Source organism: Abramis brama, assembly GCF_963993115.1.
Source record: "Abramis brama genome assembly, chromosome: 7".
Taxonomy (NCBI): Eukaryota; Metazoa; Chordata; class Actinopteri; order Cypriniformes; family Leuciscidae; genus Abramis; species Abramis brama.
The window spans coordinates 17,056,339-17,080,153 of record NC_139969.1 but is presented as its reverse complement, the minus strand read 5'-3'; the positions used below and the strand labels follow the sequence as shown (position 1 = coordinate 17,080,153).

The following is a 23,815-nucleotide window of genomic DNA, read 5'->3' as shown; positions in this document are numbered from 1 at the left end:
CCCAAAACCTAGTTAGCAAAACCCTGATGTAATGGTAAACAAAAAATAAAAGATTACTATTCAAATCAGTATTATAAATAAGTAGGTCAAAAGTAATCAAAGAAGTAGTCCGATTATATTACCCAAAATGTGTAATGTAATAGATTACATTACTAACAAGTAAATTGTATTCAGTAATGGACTACAATTTGTAAGTATTCCAACCACAATAAATCCTTATTATGCCAGTTGTTTATTTTATCATTAATTATAAAATATTTCTTTATATTTTAATAATATGATTTTTAGTTATGTATTTATTATTATTACTATTATTAACATCAGCACTAATAACAACCACAACAATACTAAATTAATTTAAAAATAATAATTATTAACATCAATTACATTTTAATAATACTAACAATTGAATTTTAATAATAATAAACAATAATAATAATAATAATAATAACACATTAAATTGATTGCATTATTTTAATTTTAACACTTTTAAAATGGTATAAATTCAAATGGTACTTTTTGTAAGCGACTGCACGTACCAAACTGGTGAGAGAAAAACAAAAAAAAACAAAAACAGAAGTGTTGAGATAAATAAATCCATTTTTATTTGGACATATAAAAAATGGATCCTGTGCAGGGGTTATGCACATGGAAGCAGGTTGATCTGGGCGTCTTTGGGCCTGTGATCCGTCTCCAGGGTTCTAGATCTCCATGAGTTGGTCTGATCCAACGATGACCTCATTGGTTCTTTCAGCTGTGAGGGGACAGAACAAGATTCTTGTCAGGCATCCGCCGTGCCTCAAAGGAGATGAGCTGTGTGTTCTGTTCAGATTCAAAACTCTGCTTTAATTCAAACGAGTCGCTTCAGCATTGTATTGATATGATGACTGGTTTAATGAATCAAAAGATAGGAAAACAACTTTAAACAAACAAACAAAAAAAATTAATAATATCTAGAGTTTACCCTTTGTGGGCCATTCCATCACATACTGACAAGCAAACAGTTTACAAACGTGTCAGGCTTATACACACTCGCTTAGGAAGGATGATATCCTCTTGCCGAATGTGGCTATTCCAAACTAAACGTTTGAGAGCAAGATTAATGATCCATATAAAGACATATTTTAGTGTGAAGGAATCTGCACAAAAGACTGTTTTTGTGTTCTGAGTTTGGGGAAAGACAAATAGAGCGTGCTATGCCAGAGAGAGAGAGAGAGAGAGAGAGAGCGAGAGGGATGAACACAAAGAGAGAAGGTTGGAACAAGGGAGTCTAAACAGTCTGAGGAAAGGTACATGTCATCAGCCTCCGTAGCACCTGCAAATCTATTGCACCTTACAACACGGTGCCAAGCGGCAGGCCGGGTGGTCTTGGCCGTACAACCCCGTCTCCAGGACCTGTGATGCTTTTAGCAGCCATAACCCAACACGCTCAATCCCCTAAGGACAAGGATGCTGGGAACACAGGACCTTATAGAGAAAGTGTTCGGCTAGAGTTTATGAGATGTCTATCACTCCTTTGTGGCTAACACACGCGAACAGCCAGTAGTGGTAAACAGGACGGGAACAGAAAGAGTGAGAGTGAATGAGAGAAAGACATTGAGACGGAAGAGAAAGAGAGAGTGTGTGTGAAGCTGACTCTATTAGACCACCATAGTGGAACAGCTATAAAGTCTACTAAGAGTCGTCTAATCACTCAGCAGCTGTTTAAAAAGGTTACAAGTGTACCAGAGTCCAATGTGGGAGGAACATATAAACTACAAGTGAATACAAATCCTTGCGTGTACCGATTATGACCGATCCCGACAATTTTTATGTTCTAGCTGACAATACTTTTGATGGATAAATCTACATGGATTTGTCTGTAATATAAGTTTTCATTTCATTCATTAATCTAGAATTGCATATGCTCTAAATGTAATCAGACATTAAAATAAAATGTAGACTGAAAACTGGCGGATCTCATGTGGAAATGTGCAATATTAGCACTTTTCAATATTAGACAGACCAATCCAACTTAAACAGTATAGGCTATTCTTTTTCAGATGAAAAAAAAAAAAAAAAAAAAATTGTAAACATCATTTAAGAACTGTGTGTAATACTTCACCCAAAAAAATAATAATAATAAATGAACAAAACCTTTGGACAGTATAGTGTACTGTATACAGAACTGTTTTTGGGTCAGTAAGATTTTTTTTTTTTAAAGAAAATCATTATTTTTTCAGCAAGGATGCATTAAATTGTGACAAAAGTGACAGAAAAATTTGAAATTTAAACCATTAGAAACATTACAGATATTTTTTGCTAAGATTTCTATGCTATGCAATGCTAAAAAATATTAAACAATGAGAATTAAGAAATGTTTCTTGAGCACCAAATCAGCATATTAAATTGTAAAAAATATTTCATTATATCACTGTTTTACTGTATTTTTTATCAAATAAATACAGCCTTGGTGAGCATGAGAGAAAAAAAAATGTAGCCTATGTATAAATGTATGTTTAAAATTCCAAAATTAAAATAAATAAATACATATTAAAACTGCACATTAACAATGAATGTAATATAAAAATAAATAATAATATTACACTATTTTGATTATTAAATGCATTTCCCCTCCACATGAATGGTGCTAAAATTATGTTTTTCCTAATGTAATATATAATTTCTCTTGATTTTAGGGTGAAATATGACATACGTTTCTTGGAAGTTTTTCTTAAGATTCAACTGCTAAGCACTTTTGGTAATCCGTCATACTGTTTGAATTGGGAGGGGGGCGGAACTTGACATTGTCTCCTTCCAATATTGGCCTAGTTAGACTGATATTGTTGATACAGTAACTAATAAATCATTCTTAAAAACAGCTCATAGACGATCATAGTATAGGCTATACAAAGTCTCTAATATCAGTTTTGCTTCCAAATAGTTTTTAATTTTAAACATTACCATAACATTTAAGCTCTACTCTATAACCTTTCAATTTTCTAGCTCAACCTCAAAGGAAAATCAGCCTTTTTATTTCAAAAGGGTAGACACATCAAAAACAAGCAGCAACTCTTTAATGAACTTAATTTCTTTCTTTGACTTAACGTGTGTACAAAGGAGCGAGTGTCAACCTCAGCTACTGGAGGGAATTTATTGCAGTTATTATAAGCAATGCTTTTTAAATAATAGGTTACATTAACCTCTGCTCTGGGTTTTTCTGGGATAACTTTGAATCGTGGTTTCTCGCTGCGCTTAAAACGCTGAAGCCTAAGGGCGGGTGTGTGTCGGGGGAAGTACAGGGGGTCTAGCTTGTAATTTGGGATTTCTGGGAGCACTTCAATAAGCCTAAGCATTTTTAGAGGTTATGGCCAACTAATCGAGTCCTGCTCAAGAGTGATGATGGAAGGGTGGGGGATGGAGATGTAGAAATGTTTCAGGGGAGGGGTTAGAGCGGGTCAGTCGAGGCAGCAACACCCTGTTGTTCAGTCAATTAGACTGTGCAGCCTCTGGACATCTTAGGGCCGCCTTAAGGCACTGTCATTGATGGAGAGGTTAGAGACCAGGCGCGGACCACCCGGAATACAAGAGCCTGAAGCCACACACACACACACACAAATAGACGCACACAAACCTTGCAGTGATCTAAGACTGCGAGGATTAAGCATATTAAAAAATAAAGCTCAATTGTACACACAAGCTTAGGTTTTAATACGCTATTAAAACAGATTAAAACGTGCATACACACACAAGATCACACAAACGAAAAGGCAGACATGGGCGTGAGAGTGCACACATAAACACAAACACAAAAGGCTGGATTTAACATGAACACAGCGGAACTACAGAAGTTTAGAGTGTGTGTTTTTGTGCGTGTAGTGTAACGCGCCGAGCGCTGGACCGCAGCGTTCTCACCCTCTGGCTCTACGCGCTGGCTGCTCCCCACGAGACAGTACTTGATGTCGGCTCCGCGGCCAATCACTGCGTTGTTGCAGATCACGCTACCTTGAATGTTACACCTGCGGGGAAGAGAATGAGTGTCATTTCAATGTCCAATACAACAAACAGTTTAAGGGTCAGTAAGATTTTTTCATGTTTTTGAAAAGTTTCTCATTCTAACCAAGGCTGCATTTATTTCATCAAAAATAGTTTAAAAAAATATTATTTTTTTAAATATTATAACAAATTAAAATAACTGTTTTCTATTTGAATACATTTTAAAATGTAATTTATTTCTGTGACGCAAAGCGGAGTTTTCAGAATCATTACTCCAGTCTTCAGTGTCACATGATCCATTAGAATTGCTTATGAAACATTTCTTATTATTATCATCAATGCAGATCATTGTGCAGATCATTTTTTTGTGGAAACTGATAAAAAAATTTCAGTATTCTATGATGAATAAGAGCAGCATTTATTTGAAATAGAAATATTTAGTCTTTACTATCACTTTTTATCAATTTAATGCATATACTTGCTACTTGCTATAAAAGTAAACAAAAGTATTATTTCTCAAAAAAAAAAAAAAAAAAAAATAATAATAATAATAAATATAAATATATATATATATATATATATATATATATATATATATATATATATATATATATACACACACACATAATTTATTTATAAACTCATAATATTACTTTTGTTTACTTTTATAACAAGGATGCATTGAATTTCACATTTTTTATATACACACATATACATTATATATACACACACATATACATACATATATATATATATATATATATATATATATATATATATACATATATATATATACATATATATATATACATATATATATATATACATATATATATATATACATACATATATATACATACATATATATACATACATATATATACATACATATATATATATATACATATATATATATACATATATATATATATACATATATATATATATACATATATATATATACATATATATATATACATACATATATATACATACATATATATACATACATATATATACATACATATATATACATACATACATATATATACATACATATATATACATACATATATATACATACATATATATACATACATATATATATATATATATATATATATATATATATATATATATATATATATATATATATATATAACAATATTTTATTTTAGGACTGTCAACGTTATTGCATGCGATTAATTCAAAATCCTTAATGTGTTAAAATAATTTTACGCAAATTCCGCAAATAAATTACAGAAGTACATGAAGCTGCGTCACACAGTTAGATTATCTTTGAAGTCGGGAGTTTATCACACTGAGCATCTACAATGGTGCAAGCGCCTGTAACCCTGCTAGGTGGAAATTTCCCTTTAACCCGATTTCACTTCTCTGTTTGCGATCAGATCATTTTAAGCTGCTAAACTCTGGGAAAGTTTTCAGTCGAATTATCCATTAAGCGATAATTAATAATAATAATAATAATAATAATAATAATAATAATGATTTCTATTTAATTATTCATTCAGTTGTAGAGTAAGCACGTGTCCGTTATATTGATGCGCAAATAAACTGTATGTGTGCTCTCGACGCACTGATCACAAACTGTATTTATGCACAGACACATTTCAGTACATTGTTTCCACACATATTCAGGATAATGATTTTATCTGTCACGTGTATGTTGCAGTGTTTCATAATTCTGAATGGATCTGTGTGCTTTAGTAGACATGTAATGCAGTCAGGTCAATGCGGTTCGTTTAGGTTTGTTTTTTGGCCTCTCCATGTGGTTCTGCTCAGTATCACAACTTGACAAGTCTAAAATGTAAACAAGCTCTAAACAAGCTCTTACACATACTGTAACTGCACACTGAATTTTGAAAAGTTTTGTTCTACAATGTTTTTTTTTTCATGGGTGTTTTGGTATGCATAAATTTATGAATTATATGGACTCCTTTTATCATTTGGTGTCCTTTTGGAGTCTCCAATTGTCCTTTTTTGGAAAGACACCTAAATTTGCCTTGCAGAAAACACAGCTTTGTGAGAATCATCCTTCAACCTGATAGTTTACTTAACGTGATATAGCAAATGATGACAAAATAAACATGTTAAACAAGATAAAAGATATTTGCTTGATTTCACGAAAAGTATGCAATTAAATATATACATATATACACACACGTGCATGCATACATACACATACACACACACACATTATATAAATGTCCAAACTACATTTTGAGACCGTCATACTGGTTAATATCCACTTCTACTTAGCGAGTTAACAAAAGTGTTTGTGTTCAAATAAATGACCATTTAACTTTTATATTTTACCATTCAGCCACTGACTGGATATTACAAAGTCCATAATCGCCTGACCACCAGTCCTAACCAAACCATTCTTATGGGGCTGTTCACATAGTTTTGACTTCTGGCTTTCCAATTCACTGTCAATAAACCATTTAAATTCCATCATTTAGAATATTCAACAAGAAATCATGTAGGGTGGAACATGAATGGTGAAATGTGGACACTACATACCAGAATGGAGCCAGACCGAATGTTTGCTAAAACAATGGCTATATAGCTATTTGCGCAAAACGAACGTTGTCTCAGAGGAAGAGCAAGTTATTACATTTTGATTAAATATTACAGTGATTTCTTTGGAATAACACGGACCAATGAATCATTCACAATAAGACGAGGAACATTTGTTTAGAAAGTCATTTTTGTTGGCTTTAACTGTTGGTTTATGCACATATGCATCGAAACAAAACAACATCTGAAAAGTCTTAAGAGATGTCTAAAGCCACGGTCACACCAGACTTTGAGCATACGAAAGTTACGAAACCTCTTCGGACACTGCAACGGCCGTGATATGACGTCATGCACTGCAGCGTCTTTTTAAATACAAATTCAACACATAACAAATATAATATCAAATCCAAAATGTAAGATCATACAATCTACTCCACTTTCCTGCAACGCTGCATGCCGTGACATATTGATAGTAAGAATTCGCAGGTTAGAGTTAACCAAACCTGTGAAACATCTGCACATGAGCTTGCGTTTCTCTCCAGCATTCGTATGAGTATGAATGGAAGTCAATGGAATGAAAAGCCCCTTAAGTCCAAATTTTAGAGGGGTATCGAGATCTGTTGTACTCCATTGCACTGCACTGCACTCCATATAGCAGTTTTTGAACTAAAGCTTCTCCATCCCTAACACTAGATATAAAGCAGTAAATACTTTTCTACATTAAAAATAATACAGGACATGCATTAGTAAAGAACCACTGACAGTGCTTACATGTAACATGGCTTCTTTAAAAAAAAAAATGTACGTCTAGAACTTTGAGCAAATTGAAGGGCTGATATTTGTGTATGAGTTGTAGACAGCGAAGTGCTTGGAAGCTAGGCTTTGAACTGAGTGTACTTGGACGGACAGACACACACACACACACACACACGCACACACACGCACACACACGCACACACGCACGCACGCACGCACGCACGCACGCACACACGCACACACACACACACACACACACACACACACACACACACACACACACACACACACACACCCCTGTGCTGCTTTCTGTTTACACCAAACAAAGAATAATATTTTCCTGGGATCGCTTTGGCACCATAAAACTTTATTTGCACAGTTTTATGTTTACTTGGTTTGCCTGGGCCAACTCTTAACTTTTTCTGCACTCTCTTGCGGTGAAGCATATTTACCACGAGTGTTCAGCTTTCATGTCTTTTTGCTAATTGCACAGCTGAGGGTCTTGTCCTTTCCTCACCCGACCCTATTACATCTCCCTCCGCATCACCACCACGCCAATCTGAAACCTGAAACCTCAATGTTTTCACCAGGCTTGGTTTATTTTCCTTTAGGCGGCATTAGCATATATATTAAAAACAACATCGTCGTCTGACGTACAAAAGCGTTTTAGTGCTACTTTCTGCGGTTTAGCGTCCGAATGTCACTGGACCTACAGGAAGTGCCATTTCACACTCTCCCCCAACCATAAAGCAATGCAAAAATTTCAACCACAACTTTTTATTCAACATACTCCAAGATTTTTGCCTCACGGAACAGGGACAGCGGACAGGGCGTCCCGTTTTCCAGATCAAGGAGCGTCGGACAGTGCGGCCGTGTTGTAGCTGACGGAGGCAGGTTTCTATTGGCAGCTACAACAGGGCGCTCTATTCAGGTGCACGGGTGTGTACAAGAGCGAGAGCGAGCGAGCGAGGTTTGAAGAAAGAGAGGGAGCGGGTGTGACAGAGGGGGTAGATGGGAGATTACAAGGATTGGAGTTTTGAACAGAGAGACCACCAAAGATGTAGTTGCTGAAATACCACTAATTACTGACACTATGCTCCTCCTTGCTGTGACCCCCCTCCTCGCCTTCCACCCACACAAGCCACCATCAGCCCCCCCATCAACCCGACCTCCCGAGCTTTGTAAACAACCACTCCTACATGCAAACAAAGGGCCGAAAAATGCAAGTGGCGCTTTTAAATGCCAGGGATTTCCTAATCCCTTCTTACTTTTTTATGTTTTGAAAGAGTTGCTGTTCCTTTCTTTCCTTCCTCTATCTTTCTCTATATTCTTTCTCTATGCTCTTCATGCACAGGCTAATTTGTACACGAGGGCCGCCACATTGGCTCCCAGACCCCCTCCCCCTCCCCACCCCACGTTAAAAAAGTGGTTTAAACCAAAGCTCTTCCCTTCTGTCTCTACCTAACAGGGTCCTGATTTGGGACAGTTTGTGTTCAATGGCAAGTGAGATCGCCATTAACCCAAATCAGCTTAAAACTAAATTGTTTTGGGCGAAAAAAAGTGGAGTGCAAAGAAAAAATTCCATTGTTCATTCACAAGTCTATGATCTCAGAAAAGAAGCATGCGAGTAAAACCCTTGAACAAGAGTCGGCCGGGTTTAGCGAGATGTGAATGTTTGCTGAGGCTTCTTTTACTCGCGAGCATGTAACACTTGCAGCGAGACACTTGTTTCTTTGGGAATCATTACATCTACATTCATCACTTTTCTGTTAATTTGTTGTACGGGGGGACTGTTCAGGGTCAGCGAACACCTTTAGGGGTCTGACAACGCTAGTTTCTGCTTTTTCTCAACACAACAAAAAGCAGCAGCATCCACCCCAACACCACCCGCAGGCAGAAGCGGGTCAGACTCTCTGCGCATTAATCCTACGTCAAGCCCACTTTTAACCTAACTGACAAAATCTGAACTTTTGTTTCTACATGCTGGACATCTCATCCAGCCCACTAAATATGCTGGAGACAGCCAATCTGTCTGTCTTCCTAGACTATGGATGGTACAGGACAACACAGGGGTGTATTCAATTGCAAAAGCTTTGTGCACTACTGTTAAAATGTTTGGGGTCAGTCATTTTTTTTTTTTTTTTCTTCAACATGTATGGATTAAATGAATCAAAAGTGACGGTAAAGAATTTTGCATTGTTACAAAAAAAAATTATATTTCAAATAAACTGTTCTATTCATCAAATATTCGACAACCACTTTCAAAATGTATAATATGAAATGTTTCATATTAGAAATATTAGAAAAATTTCTAAAAGATCATGTGGCACTAAAGACTGGATACAAGAATCTTTTCAACCCCAAACTTTTGAATGGCAATATACGTTTTACTTCATCTAAATTTAAGAATGATATACCAATCTCGTGAATAGACTCCGTCTGAAGTCTGATTGATGTAAATGTAATTCAGATCATGTTCATTTTAAAATCAAGTTTCCCATTAATCTCCATATTACTCTTACAGTTGTGATCACTGGATAAAGATAATGGAAAATTAATTGACTCTTCATTCAAAACATTTTCCCAGAAGTCTCTGCGATGTACATGACATTTTTATTGCAGCAACATAATTTAGTTATTTATTTAATTTATTTAGTTTATTAGTAGGTCTATGTTTTCAAATATTATTACATTTTAACATTCAAAGAAAGCAAACAACGTTACTTTTGTTAAACATCCTGTCTGGGTTTGATTTAAAAATAAATTACCCATAAAGAGGCCTTTTCTGCATCATATTCTCACAAAAAGTCAGAATCACTTACCCTTCTTCAATAGTGACTCCATTCATGATGATGGAGTTGATGATTTTCACCTTCTCCTTGATCGTGGTTGATGTGCCAACATTTGAACGCTTGATTGATGTCTTGTCTAATATCTGACAAGATGGCCCAATAATGCTGTCACTTCCAATCTAATAAAAGAGACAGCATAACTTTATTTTAGGAGTAATGTATGGAGTGCAACAGCCTGGTTCTGGAAGTAAAAACTCTATTCATTTTCTCCATAGGGAAATTGATAATATCTTATAAAACTTTAAAGACAGACCTACTGTGAGCTACAAGGTTGATATTCCATGGTATTTGCTTCTGCTGAAGCGGTCAGCCAGCATTATTTCAACTTATTTTTTAAAATAACTGTATTTAACAGCAGAATTCCTGGTGGAAAAACTACAAAAAAAAAAAAAACAAGCACCCAAAAAGTCACTCCCACGAATGGCCTCTATGTAAGCACTGCGAATGACTAAAACCGAGACGATCTTTCTATGCTCTCAAAATACTTAAACGTCTGTCTGTCTGTGTGTGTGTGTGTGTGTGTGTGTGTGTGTGTGTGTGTGTGTGTATGTATGTATGTATGTATGTATATATATATATATATATTAGGGCTGAACGATATATCATTATCGTATCTATATCTAGATATGAACTTTCAAGATATTACTATCGAAAAAAGCAACGATATAGACGATATAGATTTCCCCTCTCCGCGCTCGCCCTGCATACAACTCTGGCAGTCACAACAAACATCAGTTTTACGAGTGCCCTTGAATGCACCGCTAAAGCCAGCGCGCACACACTACCAGGGACGTGGGAACTATATTGTGAGAGAGGGGGCGGCGTTTCCATGGTGACGCGTCATTGCTTGTCACGTGACACACCGCAGCAGCAACAGCGCTGAATGAATGATGATCTGCTTTTATGTCATTTTTCCTTTTTTATTCAGAATATTCACAAATGTGTTAGCTATGGCATGAAATATCTGATATTCCGATTGTCAAATACATGCAAGTGGAAGTATATTGTTGTTTAAACACCTTTATAACGATCGCGTTAGTTGAGCTGTATGCGCGATGGGCGCCGCCGTGTTAGTTTGTGCCGCAGACGCAGTTCAGAGAATCGGATCTGTTGGATTTACAACCTCTATGTTTACAACACGTGAATTCATCCACTTCTCCCGAAATACTTAAAGTAAGTGGCTGGTGAACTGGGAATAGAATAGAGTAAACATTGAAGTTACTTACACAATGTGTATCTGATATGAATAAAACGTGTCGAATTATAATGGAAAGGATTATTATTACCTCTTCCATAGACATCAGTGTGTATTTTACAAACTCTAAATGTATTGTTTTTTTAGTACTTACGTAGTCATATCGTATTGTATCGATATCGAGATATCTGGCATGAAAATCGAGATATGAAATTTTGTCCATATCGTTCAGCCCTAATATATATATATATATAGGGAAATGAAAGGGATGAGTCACGATTTTCGAATATTCGATTAGTTGATTTTATTATAGAATATCGAATAGGCTGTACGATTATTGTCTTTAAAAAAATCCCCATGTTTTCGGTTCTGACGCGGTGGTGATCATGAGACCAGAGGGTGGCGCTGCCAATAACACATCTAAAAGCTGTCAATCAACTCTCAGACAACAGAAGAAGATACACATTGTCTTACACCAGAGCATGTGAGCAGAGTGGTAATATTTCATCCAGAGTGGGGAACGCCTTTCTGAAGATTCCGCTCGCTCAACCCAGAATGCCCTTTGTGACATGCTGGTTCGAAAATGTGTGAAATAAGTAGGGCTGCCTGTGCACGACTAAAGTTTTTTTCTAGTCGACTAGTAGTTGTTCATTTAAGCCATTAGTCTAATCACATATTTATAATTTATAATATATTTAATTTAATTACTTAAATATATGGAAGAGAATACTAAACCATAATGAGCGTTTTCGTAATATATTGCCTATTCCGCATCAAGCGCATGCATAAAGCTTGCCATAAAGAACCGGCCAAAGTAAAGCCGGTGTTTCCAACATAAACGGACCCTCTACGCAGAAATAGTGTTTCTTGTACTTAGAAAAAACTGCAGTACAACTGTATATATATTTTTTAAGTGGTATGTTTATTGTTTTCAATAAATAATTTGAGAATTAACTTGAATGTGCAGCAATTTGTACAAATATAGAGTATGCAGGCCTACTATATTTGTTGTAGCCATTAAATAAGAGCATTTAGTTTCATATTTGTTCAAATATTATAATGTTATTTTTTCCATCTATGTTGATTATGAAAAGTGAACACCATGATAGGATGCATCGGGAGACAGTGGGTCAGACATGATTTTGTTAATGGGTCAGTCAAAATTTTCTTCATTAAGTTTTGTTTTGTAGAAAACCTTTCTTTAAAGTGAATTTCGTTTTGTATAAATTGTATCTTAATTTTAATAAATTTTTCATCAACCAATTGCCTAGATTTAATAAATAAGAAGCAAATAGCAGACAATATAAATCATGACATGGAGGCGCCAGGGTTCCCACACCTTGGTTAACTTCAAATTCAAGAACTTTTCAAGGACTTTCCAGGTCCAATTCCCTCAAATTCAAGGACTTAATGTGGGGACAGATTTCAAGTGAGAGCAAGGTTACATCGTGTTACCTTTTAAGATACGTTGTTACAGTTTTGCGCCCGTGAATGTCATTCCAACGTACAACACAAAGTACCTCATGGGAAACACTTAAAGTAATGCGTAAATGCGGGTAACTAAAGTAAATCAAGCAAGCTAATATGCATAGGCCACGAAGTGTTGACGAAATAACACATTAGCGGACCAATAATTTGGAATTTTTTTCCAGAAAACTTCTTGCACAAAATAAATTCAAGCACTTTCAAGGACCTGTATCTATGCGCGTTTATTTTCAAAAACTTTCCAGGGCCTTGAATTTTTTTTGTCAGATTCACAAACTTTCAAGGATTTCAAGGACCCGTGGGAACCCTGTCTCTCTCTAGGTGTGTTCTCTACGGAGATGGCGATTGTCAACTTCATCTTTGCAGCAGACACTGACAGAAAAGACTAGTTTATTAATAAAAATCAATGCACGCGTGTCACCGGATTTACAAATCCTCATCTTGCTTGTTGCACGCACACTCGGCACACATATTATGTCGAAATAACATTATTGTTGTTCAATTAATACTTTAATTGTGATCATTAAAATAATTGAATATTAAGTGGCCATTTTTTGCTCATTTATTAAAAGTATTTATATATAATATATCTAGCACCCCCTCAGCACGTTAAAAAATTATCTGGCGCCGCCCCTGGTTATAACGGCCCACGTATTAAAAATGGTTGGGTCTACATTGGGCTCGGGCTCATAATTACAGTTAATGTGTCGGGCCGGGCCGGGCTTGGACACAACGGGCTCAGGTAGGGTCGGGCTTGATTTTTTGGGCCCGATCTAAGCTCTACTCGTCATTACCCAAGCAAGTTGTGTGGGCTTGTTGAGGCTCTCTGATAGCAGTATCTGCAGGCTAACGTAAACCGGAAGTTCGTTACCGGCTTGTTCTACGTTGCCATAGCGATCATGGGAAAGGTCAGAGTTCGGGAAAGTTGTGAATACAAAACGAAATTTTCAAGAAAGGCATTACAGCAATGCAATGAAAAGTTATTTTTAAGCATCACACCGCTCCGCTTCGCTCACATGCTCTGGTGTGTAGCCTATACATGCATGTGTGCGTGCATGTGTGGGAGAGGTGCGATTTTCGAATAACAATCGAATAAAACCCAGCGATCTTCGAATATTATTTTTGCTTGAAATGCCCATCCTTAATATTTTATATACATACATGCAATTTTGCAATAAACTTAAAATATATTGTTTTTATATTCATAACCAACATTTGTAAATGAGTAGTTTTATATTTCTCCAATGTTCTTAATTAGATTATGCTGTTTGCAACGCTCCATGGGATTGTAGTTCTTTCCCTCACTAAAGCTGTTAAGTACATAGTCCTTTTTGTCTGATTTTTTTTTAAGTTAGGTTTTTTTTTGGTGCTGTTGCACTCTATTCCAATAGCAGAATGTTACTTTAATAGAATTTAATGAGGTATATTATAAAATATGCATTTTTAATCCTACTGTACACAGCCAACATATTAGTGGCATGGCTATGGGACTCACCAAAGAGCGTTCTGTGACCATAGCAGTCGGATGGATTGAAGGGTCCTCAAATAGCTTTGGAACCTATGGGATAAGGGAAACCATCCCACAATTCAATGCAGCCATTACACCTGAACCAGTGTCTCAAACAACTGTTTTAACTGTGGACAAATAAACTTATTTACAGATTTAATGAAAACTGTGCCATTAAAACAGTTCTTTCGGCTTGTACTCACCACACGATTGGCTTCTATGTAAGCTGCAAGCGTGTTCACACGGTAACACATGCCCTCCTCCATGACGTGAACATAGCAGCGTAGCTTTCCGCCATGATAGGCCTCGCTCATGTCTCCACGATGATCGTTCCAACACGACCTCTCCCGGGCAAGTTGGAGCAGCGGCTCATCTTTACTGGTGCTGAGGAGCTCTGTGAAGACGTGTATGAGTTTGTGAAAGGTCACCGTTTATTATGTACACTTAACACTTAAAAGGGTTGACAAGTGGGAATTGTGCAAATGCGAGTCATTACAAGAGGAAGCTTACCCAAATTGTTGTGAGCATCTTGTTGTTTTTGATTATTTGAATCCTCTGTGGCATTTGGGGAGTTTAAAGACTTGGAGAACTGCTTACGCACCAAATACGGCACTAATTCTCCTCTGATTGAAGTCACAGACCTGTAAAAAAAGCATATAGAAAAAACATTTTTGGAGATTTAAATCAGTTTAGTATTTTATTTTATTTTTTTCAGCAAATTCTGGTCGTGTTTATGCAATTATGATTAATCATTTAACTGATTTAAAGACATAACTGTGGCAGAAGAGTAAAGCACTGAATAGACATTACAAAAGGTGGCTTTAGAAGTCACTACCATTTAAAAGTTTGGGGTCGATAAGATTTTTTTTTAAAAGAAGCATCTTTTATTTGATCAAAAATACAGTAAAACTTGTGAATCTTGTGAAATATATTTACAATTTAAAATAACTGCTAAGAATTTGAATACATTTAAAAATGTATTCCTGTGATGGCAAAGCTGAATTTTCAGCCTCATTACTCCAGTCTTCAGTGTCACATGATCCTTCAGAAATCATTCTGATATGCTGATTTAGTGCACAAGAAACATTTATGATTATTATCAATGTTGAAAATGGTTGTGTTGCTTAACATTTTTGTGAAAACTGATGCATTTTTTCTAATTATTTGAGGAAATTTAAAAGAACAGCAAAGTATTAATTTCTTTAAAAATATAAATATTGACTCTTACTGACCCCAAATTTTTGAAATTGCAGTGTATGGCAATAGAAGACAAAGTATGCTTTGCATTAAGCTAAAAGCAGAGTTGTTCCAGTGGAAGGAAATCTGGATGATTCATTTAATATATTAATTATTTAAAAAAAGAAAATGATTTATTTATGTATTAATATTAATGAATGTGATAAACAATGCTTAAATCCAAAATTAAACCGCATTCACAGACCCTGCAAAAGATGAATGTTCTTATTTTAATGAACAATTGAATTTTTGGTCTCCTGAAGGTATAAAGAGTTGAATCATGGTTGTAAAAAAAAAATCATGTATGCTTGAGGAGCAATTCAAAATCTCCGCCACCTCCTTAAACCAGTCTCTCTCTTTCCCTCTCTCTCTTTATTTTCTTTTAGGCAAGATTAGAATTTCCATCTGAATGCAGAGAGAGAAACAACAGTTACTATGTCCATTTTCTCCTTTAGTACTCCATGGCACTGCAGGCTCAAGGGCGACAGAGAGAGAGCGAGACGGAGGGAGGGAGGGATGGATGGGGAAAAAAAGAATGTGAACGAGAGAGAGAAAAGGCAGCATAAAAAAGTCAAACTACTTTGATGAGGGAAAGTGGGGAGAGGAGGGGGGCAGATTAGATGAAATGATATTTATATCAGGGGGAGAGCGAATTAAAATGTCAAAGCGGAGAGAAGCCTCACGCTTTTCTGAAGTATGTGAGCGGGAGAGGACCTAAGAGAGGCCATGCACGGCACCACTTTACAGCAGGCTGCCCGGCCTCACAATGTCAGTTACAGGAGCACAAAGGGGACTGGAGGGGCAGGGGAACGGAGGGCTATTGGAGAGGATGAATGGAGAGCTATGGGAGCAATGGAGGGGTGGACTGTAGGACACAGGGACACTCTCTAAGATTAGAGACACAGCGGAACGACTAGATGAAGAGAAGACTGGTTATGTGAAAGTGGTGCTGATAAGATGCTTGCCATGAAGCGCAAGGAGCAATTCTTGTTTTTCAATTTAGGCTTTTACAGTAAAAACAAATACAAATGAAAGTGATTAATTATAGTGAAAAAAAACAAAAAAAACGTATTACATATACTTAATTTATTATATTTATTTGTTCATTAATTAGCCTACACCAAGAACTTGCACACCTTCGAAATTGCTCTTTGCATTTCATTAAAAGTCCCGCAATACAATTGAACCCCAATTTTAATGACCTATGTCCACCCTAACATCAGTTTATAATATGGTAAAGCCAGATTTAACAGATGGTAATGTGTCAAATTCAAAATTCAGAGAAGGTGCTTTCAGGTGGCACACTGTCAAATGGCTTTCAGGAAAAAAACGGATCAGTTTTTGCACATTTTGATGTAACACACAATTAGACAAATTAAACTATCATAACAATTTGAGTGAAAATGGAAAAATTAACATGATTTTGTTAATATTCCTTTTGCTTTAATGACCGCACCATTCAGTACTTCTTCTGTGACACGGAACAAGGACACGGAAAAAGCTGTGAAACTCTTCTTGAAACTAGGAAATCCTAACTTACTTGTTGTGTACTAAGAAATCTACCACAGATCTCTTCAGGCAGTACAGGTGAGCATCTAGAAGGCCGGTCTTGATGAGCATTCTGGGATGTCTGAAAGAGAGATATAAAAAAAAGAGTGTCAGAGAAAGGGAGGGCAGTGAAGACTAGCATCTTGGGGTGCAAATAAAAAATAATTTTTTATTAGCATCTTGGGGTGCAAATAAAAAATAATTAGAGTAAATGTGTGGAAGGAGGCTGCGGCTCCTCCAGAATAACACGCAGGGTAAACGTGGAACGTGCTTGATGGCGAAACAAAGTAAATACATAACAGCTCTGACAAAAACATTGTAAGGCACCCTGCTACCCTTGTTTCCTCAGATGTTTTATAATTAGACTATATAGCTTGCCTTAACGTCCCATGCAGCCTTTCATTTTCCTGTCTCACTCCCAACCTAATTGGTCTCTTTGAGGCACTATAAGAGAACTATAATGACCCCCAAAATAGGAATAACAAGTGAAAGACAAGTGAAGTGGCATGAAAGAGAAGAAATGATGTAGTATCTCTATAAAATCTCAGACAAAAATAATAAAAAAGAAAATACCATGGCAACTCCAGCCGGATTAAGTTTGCTTCCACAGCTTGTAAGTAGTGAGATGTCATGAGCACCGACGGACCCCCCAGACTGTTTTATAGCCTGCCATTGACATGAAAATGCTCCCGGAGCCCCTCCACAGTGCCACAAGAGGCCCACAAAATGGCTGCCCTGGGGCCAGAGCGATTCACGTGGAGAAAGAGTCCAGTGCATCCTGACGGACAACACGAAGTGTTACTAAAGGTAAAGCAGACTAGACAGCAATGCAAGTTAAGCTGTCAGATGAACATGAGGACTTCCAGTCACATACACAAACTCATATGTCTGGAGAGAATAGTCTTTACTTCAAGATTACTGAGTCAAGGTTTTGCTCAATGGCCTCAATTCATGATGATTCAAGTGTATTAAGGCGCAGTGCAAAGCACGCACAGCAAGGCTAAATTGATTTGGGGGGGGGGGGGGGGGGGGGGGGGCACAATAAAAAAAATTGTAGGCTATACTAAGAAATTATAAAAAATCTTTTAATTCCATACAATTATGCTAAGAATTTGTAAATTCTAAATAAGTAAATTTGATATAAAAAAAAAGAAAAGATATATTTTTTTATACATTTATTAATTTATATTATACAATACCATTCAAAAGTTTGAATGGAAAGAATAGTTGGGGGGGGGGGGAAGAAATGAAAGAAATTAATAATTTTATTCAGCAAGGATGCATTAAATTGATCAAAAGTGACAGTAAAGACATTGATTTATAATGTTACAAAAGCTTTTCTATTTTCATAAAAGAATACTGAGAAAATGTTTTACACAACTGTTTTTAACATTTATAATAATAATAATAAATGTTTCTAGAGCAGCAAATCAGCATATTAGAATGATTTCTGAAGGATCATGAGACACTGAAGATTGGAGCAATGGCTGCTGAAAATTCAGCTTTGCCAACACAGGAATAAATTACATTTTAATTAGTTATTTTAAATTGTAAAAATATTTCACATTATTACTGTTTCTGCTGTATTTTGGATCAAATAAATGCAGCCTTGGTGAGCAGAAGAGACTTATTTAAAAAACATTTTAAAAAAATCTTACAGATCTAAAACATTAAAACGGTAGTGTATATATAAAAATAAACGAACAAAAAATGTAAATTGCAAAAGAGAAGCATTATCACTTGCGATATCACACCTTTAAACTCCACTCCCACCCTTCCAGCTACACATGCAGGCTTTATGCCGGGCGACCTGCTGTAAACACAGAACAGGAGGACCCTCCCACCCCCAACCCCCCACCCACCCCGTGACATTTACGAAGCGAGAACTTAAGAGAACCATCTCGTCTCAAGAGCTTTACTGTTTCCCTCCAGCGGATGACACACTGAGAGCCTGAAACGCTGCAGTGTTTACTCAAATCTCAAAAACAGACTCGCCATGTGTAAATCAGAGCGTGTATGCGTGTGGATACATTCAAAATAAATTATGATGACACTAAGTCGTTCCATTAGCCAGCAGTGGCTCGATTCCTGAAAAGCAGGAAAAGTGCGTGCGGAGACTGAGGAACGTTCAGATGTTTTCGGCTACATATGGTACCAATGTGCTAGGCTCACACACGCAGACAGCAGGGAGAGATCCAAAGGAGGTGAGGAATGAACAAAGGCATGACACGCTGATTTATGGGAACACCCAACATGTGACATCATGGTCTGGCACCTGCGGGCAGGAGAATGAGTGAATCAGAGAAAATGATGGGCCGAATGAAGGAATGATGAGTAACGGATACAGATCCTAGTGGTTTTGAATGAGGAATGATTGTTAAAGAGAGGGGAACAGAGGGTCAGGAAGAAGGCAAGACTGCCAAATGATGAGCAACAGGTGCTGTTTATGGAGTGCAGAAAATACAAGGCTCACAGTGCAAAACAACTAGGAAGAACTTTTCAATCAAACTACTCGCTTCAAGATATTTAGGACCAAAGATACAGCACAAGACCTTCAATGAAATTCTATGGCAGTGGTTCTCAACCAGGGGGCCGGGGCACACTAGGAGGCCTCGGAATAATTTCAAAGAATATAAATGAATGAATTATTATTAATATATTAAAAATATCCAACTCTAATCTAAATTAAAATGATAAAAATAAATGCATAAAATGAAGATGTAAACTGAAATCACATTTCTTTTACTTTCTGATATACATAACTTCTCAAATCACACAATTAATCATGGTTAATTGATTTAATATATTATATTAACCACATGAATTAATTCAACATGATTTTTTTTTAACAGTTGTCAATTGCAGCAGAAATATCAGAAATATTTTGGCGTATATGAAGGAGGAGCTTCAAATATTGTGTTCTACAAAGAGGGGCCTTTGAGTCAAAAAGGTTGAGAACCACTGGTCTATGGCACTGTTTAGGGGGAAAAAACGTCAACACATAGTGCTTGTATAGGTGCCACAAGTTCGAATCCAGCTCGCAACATTCTGCAAACCAGTTTCCCCCACTTTTCCCTATTATTTACGGTCTGCTGACTGTGTGACTAGTAGAGGCAAAAACAAATTTGCTTAACTGTAATCTTGAAGCAATTGTCATGAAATGTCATATAGCGTACACTAAGGTAAAAAAACTGCTCTAAAACCAAATGTTCCATCAATAAATAATTTTCCCTCACTGTCTGCTTCCTCCTCAAGCTGACAAGGATGACAAAAACCTGGGAAAGGCCTCCAGGACTGTGAGTGACTCACACTATTAGTTTTAATGGCTTACTACTTCCTATAAAGCCCAGCACAAAAATCTGCGTTACAGCACAGTGAGGTCATACGTTACACAGTGTGCCGTCGATGGAGCCTGAGCAAATTTATCCAGACCTAGATAAACGCAAGGCCTTTGTTCTGCGATCGCTCGTCTGAATCGGCAGGTTAAATAACTAACAGACTAACATTGGAGGAGAAACACAACAGCTGAGTCTGGATTTGACGGGTTGGTAAATCTTAGCACAGGACATACTCACGCCGTACTCTCAAACATCCTCAGCCAGTCTGGAGAGTGTAATGTTTGAGCAGCGTGTTTAGGAGGAAGAGCTGGATTGCGCACAATGTTAAACACTATTAAACACTAGCAGCTTTAACAAAGCAAAAGGAGCAGCAATGTTAACATGCCTTTTCAGTGAGCTGTCCGAGGAAGTTTACTACTGCTTTCTGGCTGCCAGACTAAGATACATACATGTTTCCTGTCCGATCTATTCTTTCTAGATTTATGACAATTAGAAAGTTTAAATCTAGTGGGCTACAGCAAGTTAGTGCTAGAAAATAGGGAACCAAGAGTTGTGACCACCATTTCACAAACTGAGCACTACCACTTTGTCACGTATGTGAGTGTGTCCTGTGAGCATTGTTACCACAATTGTGCAAATACATTAGAAAGTCTATGTATATATGTGGCACTTAATATAATCTGATCAGATCATAACGTGATGGGCTCTGGGCTCTGGGCCACAACAGTCCATTGTTGTTATTGATAACTAAAACTAATTCTAAAACAACTTAAAATGAATTGAAATAATATGAATTTTTTACTTTTGCCAAAATATTGCCTTGGTAACTAACTAAAAAGTAGTAAAATGACTAAAGTTAATCAATAAATAAATTAAGTAATACTAAACAACACTGTAATTGTCTCACAGAGAATAAGATCTCACCTGTAAACAATATGAGGTTGAAAATAAAGCAAGATGTATGAGATTGGAATCTGTAAAAATCAATTCCAGTACCAACTAATGTCACATGTGTAACAGTTTTGCTACTAGACCACATAAAGATGGAGAAACCGATATCCAAAATGTTTTTTCTCTCACATTTCTTCAATCCTAGAAACACAAAAGGACCACCACTAAGATGTACTTCAACACTGTTGCTGTCTCTTATGATGAGGGAATGCTAGAAATCTGTCGGTCATTGCAAAGTTGCCAACTCTCATGCATTTGGCATGAGACATGATTTCTGAATGTTCTATTTGGCCGGTTAAATTCGCATTGTCACAGGCCAGCCAGGTGATAATTTTGTTGTGGATTAGGTGAATATGTGCGCTGTGGCATGAATAACTTCTGTGACTTACACTGAGAAAAGATCATGACCCCATTTGTCTTGAACTTTAAAGGGACTTATATTCATAAGTCTCATTTGAGCCGTTTAACGTGTCAAGTGACGAAAGGGTGCTTTTACAGTTTAAAGCAATCAAAAATCGTTTTCCTCAGCGCATAACTTACATCACAATTATGTGCATATTTCCATTTTGCAACAGTTTGGCATAAATCTAGATTAAACCTAGTTTAAAGACGCATCTATTTAGCCAATCATTCACATAATGCTTCTCATTAACTTGCTACAATTATATGATTTAAAAAAGTACAATCATCACATAATCATCTTTTGCCTAAAATGCTATTAACAGCAACTACGCTAATACTTCTCTTTTTGCTTCCCTGTTTCTACCTCAGGATGGGAGTCCTAAAGATTGCACCAGCTCCAGTTCAATCCAGCCAGGCAACCGAAGTTGGCAACCCTGGTCAACATCACATCTTTAACCAAACTTCTGAGATACTTCAAACAAGGTAGAAGTAAAAAAATTAAGGGGATAGTTCATCCTAAGATAAAAAATTCTGTCATCATTTACTCTCGCACATGTTTTTCAAACCTGAAACTTATAAATATGACTTACTTTCTTCTGTGGAAAAACAAAAGAAAAAATTACAAATTATATTATTTTGTGTTCCACAGGACAAAACGAAAGTCATTCAGGGTCATTTAAATTTTGGGTGCACTTTTTAAATTCTGACATTATTGTCAAAACAACTATGCAATCTTATTTTTTATTAGATTCTCACTTTTACAAAGTACACTTTTTCCACTGTACAACAGTAAATGGTTTAAATAAGCGTATAGCTTTATTTTTAATAAAATATAATTTCTTGTTTCTTTCTTTTGTTTTTGGGGTAAGATTTGACTCAAATAATTTTTTTAATGATTATACTTTTAATATCTGCTTATATTATGATAATATTAGTGCATTAGACTGGAACAATACATTACTTAACGTCAGATCAGGCAGAGTGTTTAGTCTCCCTCTCAGCGTACAACATGCTAACAGCTGCTGCAACCCTTCTATTACTAGACAAGATTTACAGTGGCAAATTATTTATGAGCTCCCAACACAGCCGCATGCAGAGCCCTACAGTTCTCCTACTCCCAGACCCCTGATCACCCCCACAACCAGGAACAGGCCCAAAGTACAGGCCCCACACAAGGTGCTGACAATCTGAGGAGCCTTGCCAACATCAGGTCTTAAACACTGAAATGACAACATCAGAAAAAACATTAAAAAGGCTGGGAGGAAAGATGGGGGGGGGGGGGGGTATTTTAAGATTAGTTATCTAAAAAAAGTCTCTAGTCATATCAGTGGCATAAATTGAGCTATTTAATTCTATATTATCAATAGTCCCCCTCATGGTGGCAGCCATATTGAAGTCACATGATCAGCCAAATATTACTTAATTTATCTCTATAAAAACTATACGCTTTAGTCAGACTAGTCGACATATCTAATTTGTTATATATGCAGTCTACCATGACTAAGGTTAAATTTTGGAAATTTTCAAATGCAAAATGCATTAATAAAGGTTGGAAAATACTTGTATTAATACTTTTATTCTTTTAGGGGTGTTTTCACAATTGGCAGGTTTGTTTCGACTAAAACGAACTCTGGTGTGATTGCTCTGTTGGTGCGGTTCATTTGATTGTGTGATGGTGTGAACACTGCCATCCGAACCCTGGTGCGCACCAAACAAAACGAACTCTGGTGGAGTAAAGTCACAAAAGATACAATGTTCTATTTTAAATAAACACTGTTCTTTAAACATTCTATTAATCATAGAATCCTGAAATAATAACTGTTTTCAACACTGAAAATAAGATGTAAAATGTTCCTTGAAGACCAAATCAGCATATTAGAATGATTTCTGAAGGATCATGTGACACTGAAGACTAGAGTAATGGCTGCTAAAAAAAAAAATCAGCTTTGCCATCACAAGAAAAAATATTTTTTAAATTCCATTTAAAGGTATGCATGTGAATAAAACATGGCACAATGGCCTTCATCAT

The 23,815-nt window shown here is 36.4% G+C and overlaps 1 protein-coding gene across 1 annotated transcript in view; it reads right to left on the bottom strand.

Annotated features, from left to right (window-relative positions):
• Positions 1–582: 582 nt before the first annotated feature.
• The window catches only part of eif2b3 (eukaryotic translation initiation factor 2B, subunit 3 gamma), a 41,911-nt gene continuing 18,678 nt past the window's right edge, over positions 583–23,815 (bottom strand). Inside the window, exons 6-12 of the mRNA XM_084119161.1 lie at positions 17,088–17,177; positions 14,822–14,952; positions 14,515–14,705; positions 14,300–14,362; positions 10,095–10,243; positions 3,895–3,998; positions 583–754 (exon numbers count right to left, since the gene is read on the bottom strand). Of these exons, the coding sequence (XP_083975287.1) occupies positions 702–754; positions 3,895–3,998; positions 10,095–10,243; positions 14,300–14,362; positions 14,515–14,705; positions 14,822–14,952; positions 17,088–17,177 (781 nt within the window). The 3' untranslated portion in view covers positions 583–701. The remainder of the gene's footprint in view (positions 755–3,894; positions 3,999–10,094; positions 10,244–14,299; positions 14,363–14,514; positions 14,706–14,821; positions 14,953–17,087; positions 17,178–23,815) is intronic.